Source organism: Staurois parvus, unplaced genomic scaffold (assembly GCF_062004578.1).
Source record: "Staurois parvus isolate SC_StPar_1 unplaced genomic scaffold, SC_StPar_1.0 ptg000172l, whole genome shotgun sequence".
In the NCBI taxonomy this organism is placed as follows: Eukaryota; Metazoa; Chordata; class Amphibia; order Anura; family Ranidae; genus Staurois; species Staurois parvus.
Window position 1 is genome coordinate 8,127,501 of NW_028317968.1, and position 3,599 is coordinate 8,131,099.

Genomic DNA, 3,599 nt, shown 5'->3' on the forward strand with positions numbered 1-3,599 from the left:
ATTGATATATTTTTTTTAACAAGGCAAAGGAAATTAGCACCCCAATTCTTTCCTTTTGGTCACAGTCTCAAGAAAGCTCCATCTATGGGAACATTTACTTATGATGAATTCGTTAAAATATTTTTTTATAAAGGCAAAGGAAATTAGCACCCCAATTCTTTCCCTGTGGTCAGTCTCAGGAAAGCTTCATCTATGGGAACATTTACTTATGATGAGTTCATAAAAATATTTTTCATAAAGGAAAAAGGAAATTAGCACCCCAATTCTTTCCTTTTGGTCACAGTCTCAGGAAAGCTCCATCTATGGGAACATTTACTTATGATGAATTCATTAAAATATTTTTTATAAAGGCAAAGGAAATTAGCACCCCAATTCTAACTTTTTGGTCTCAACAGAGCAAGGTAGGAAATGTACTTGTCTTGCCTCTTTACTGGCCTTTCACAGTAAACTAGAAATATGGCTCAGATGAAGTATTTGGCAGAAAAAAAAAGTTGAGTAACCATTTCATCCTTCTAGTTGAGTGAACCTGAGATGAAGCTTTTCAGAGGTGGATCCCAGTGGTGGTCCTATTGATTCTTCCATTTCTCTGCAAGTCCAGTGGGACTGTTGATTTTGCAGATACATAGCTGGGTGCTATCCCTGGCTACATTTAGGACTAGGAGAGCCCTATATCGATCAGTTTGTTATCTTCTATTGAAGGCTGATTTGAAATTACCTACATTTTGAGCCCAACTGTTATTTTTGGCAGTTTTTGAGAATATTATTTCTTTGGGTAGAGTATTTCAACAAATATTTATTATTATTATTATTATTCATTATGCATTATTCTTATTTTTCGTTGTTCTTGTTATTGTTGTTGTATTAATAATACTAAATTATTATTATTATTATTATTATCTTTATTACTGTTATTATTTTCTTTATGTAAGCCATAATAGTAGTAAGCCAGAACAGAGTTCTTCTCTTCCATTTCTCTTTGCAGTCTGTTACACTTGACTGTGCTCAGCTAGCTTCAGCTATGTCCTGTATATTACATGGTATATATATTTTGTCAGATTGGTATATCTTTTATGTTATGGAGGTACAAAGTTTCAGACTGAAGACCTTCCTGCACTAATGTAAATCGTTAGATAACATTAACCCATTACAGTGCCATCTGAAATAGGAAATGATGGTTTGTGTCCAGAGTATTAAAGACTGTCTTGTCTCTTGCAGGGGATCCCGATGCCCACTTTTGGAGGGCTCTTCCCTTACCCGTACACCTACATGGCGGCTGCAGCAGCTGCAGCGTCAGCGATGCCAGTCACCAGCGCTGCCAGCACCACTATGCCAAGGAATCCATTTCTCAGCAGTACCCGGCCTCGCCTACGTTTCAGCCCATACCAGATCCCTGTGAGCATCCCCCCCAGCACTAACCTTTTAACCACTGGATTGCCATCAAGCCTCAACCCAGGATCTGAGGGCTCCAAGCCTGGCAGCAGTCGGGAACCCAGCCCCATCCCAGACACTCCTGTTCACAAGAGGTCCCACTCTAGCTCGCTGTCCCCAAAGACCTCCATGAAGGATTCCATAAACGAGCTTCAGAACATTCAGAGACTGGTCAGCGGTCTGGAGAGCCAACGAGAGGTCTCCCCAGGTCGGGAGACTCCTAAATGACTGGCGCCTCCTCTCCATCACCTGAGCCACAAGGGCTGAAAAGCACTGGGATTTTGTACAGCACATTATAATTATTTATTAAATAAAACAATAAAAAAAATAAAGGTCAGCGATCAAAAACAATGAGTACTTATATAACACACTGAAAGCCCACCAATTATGAAGGTTTGAGAAGAAATCATATACAGTATGTATAAATATATAAATATATATATATATCTATATCCACCCAATACAAAGGATACAACTTCAACCGTGCACCTATGGGGACATCAAGAACTCTTAATAATAGCTCTATTGTGGAGAAGCTCCCCTTTTGTACACAATACTTGGAATGACCCAAGAATGCAGAGACTCGGTGAAATTGATGATGGACAAGGGGGGGAGCAAGGAATTCCTTAGATTTCTTCATGAAAGAGGGAGGGGAGGGGGGGTTTTGGGAGGTATTTGTCTAAAACCGACTATTGGAAACAGTAGTCATATGTGAAGTATGTCTACTTTGATTGTGTAGATGACTGAAGTGAAAAAAATTGTAATCATATACAACAAAAAAAAACACTAAATAGACAAATAAAATACAATAAATGAACAGGCTATCCACAGCTGAACTGAAAGGTAGAGTGAATCCTTCACCAAATCACCAGTCTGGTACAAGTATTAGGTGCCTATCTACCTATGTACCAGAAATATTTATAAAAAAATTAGTAATTTCTGTAAATAAGCTATAAGGTTCCCAAAATATGCAAATTGGTATTAATTTATTCAGAGTTGTACATGGTGTGTACATAATATTTAGAGAATTCATTGCATTTAATTTTTTTTTCCAATTTACATGATATATATTGTAAATGAAAACTTATCTTAGCTCTTTGTGATTGAAGGAGATATATGGTTTTTTTTAACTGTGTTTTATTAATTTTCCCCACCCCTGCTGTTTTAGGACAATCATGTGCCATCTCTTGCATCCAGTCTGTGCAGATTTAGCTGAATACTAAATCATTGACGTGCTATTCTACAGAGCGGGGCTTATAAAATGCAGGAATAAACCTCAGGTTTTTGTTCTCACTCCAGTTCAATAAAAAAAAAAATTATCACAAACTGCGCTATATTTTTTTTGAATACATGATTTGAAATGTGCTGGTTACTCGGGTATCTAGCTGTTCTTTTTTTTTTTTTTTTTTAATTCTCACATCTTTCAATAAAAAATGTTGAAATAAGAAACTGTTTAAGACTTCCTTTAATTATATAAATTAAAATGTTTACATTTCCTTTTTGTTTTTCAGAATCTGTGACTTTAGCAACTACCCCTTTCTAAATATTATCTTTTACCTCTCTTAAATTACATGCGAGTCAAACATTAAGGAAAAAATATATACTTTTTTTTATTATTTTCTCTCCTTTTTTTCTTTTTTTACTGTTTCAGTTTTCTTTTCTTTACTTTTTACCTTTTTCTTTACTTTCTTTTTTTTTCTTTTCTTTCTGACATACAAGTCACAAAAAAATAAACTAATGCTAGCATCTATAAAATACTAATGACAACATCTTCCTTCCATACAAATCACAAAATTAAGAAAAACAAAAACTAATGGTAGTATATATAAAAAAAACTAATGCTAGCATCTTCCTCACATACAATCACAAAATTAGGAAAATAAAAGCTAATGCTAGCAACAGTAATACCATAATAAATTATTATGTATTTTATTTATTTTTTAATAAAAATGTACAGCTTTATTTTCTGCTATTTTTTTTACTATATGTCCGACTAAATCTGTAACCCTAATAACCAATTTCACGCTCCCTTTTAATATGGTAGTTGTTAAAGGTATAGATGGAAGTCTGATCCAGCACAAATCTCTTGCTATGAATGTTTGCCAGAAAAGGGACGTGGAGTGAGCAGTGTCCAGAATTGTGTGTGTTAGTTATTATTTTCAATTAGAGGA

At 35.1% G+C, this 3,599-nt stretch overlaps 1 protein-coding gene across 1 annotated transcript in view; it reads left to right on the forward strand.

The window, feature by feature from the left end:
- The window catches only part of TBX2 (T-box transcription factor 2), a 22,752-nt gene extending 19,362 nt beyond the window's left edge, over window positions 1-3,390 (forward strand). The window contains exon 7 of the mRNA XM_089676639.1: window positions 1,216-3,390. Coding sequence (XP_089532765.1) covers window positions 1,216-1,656 — 441 coding nt within the window. The 3' untranslated portion in view covers window positions 1,657-3,390. The remainder of the gene's footprint in view (window positions 1-1,215) is intronic.
- Window positions 3,391-3,599: the final 209 nt, after the last annotated feature.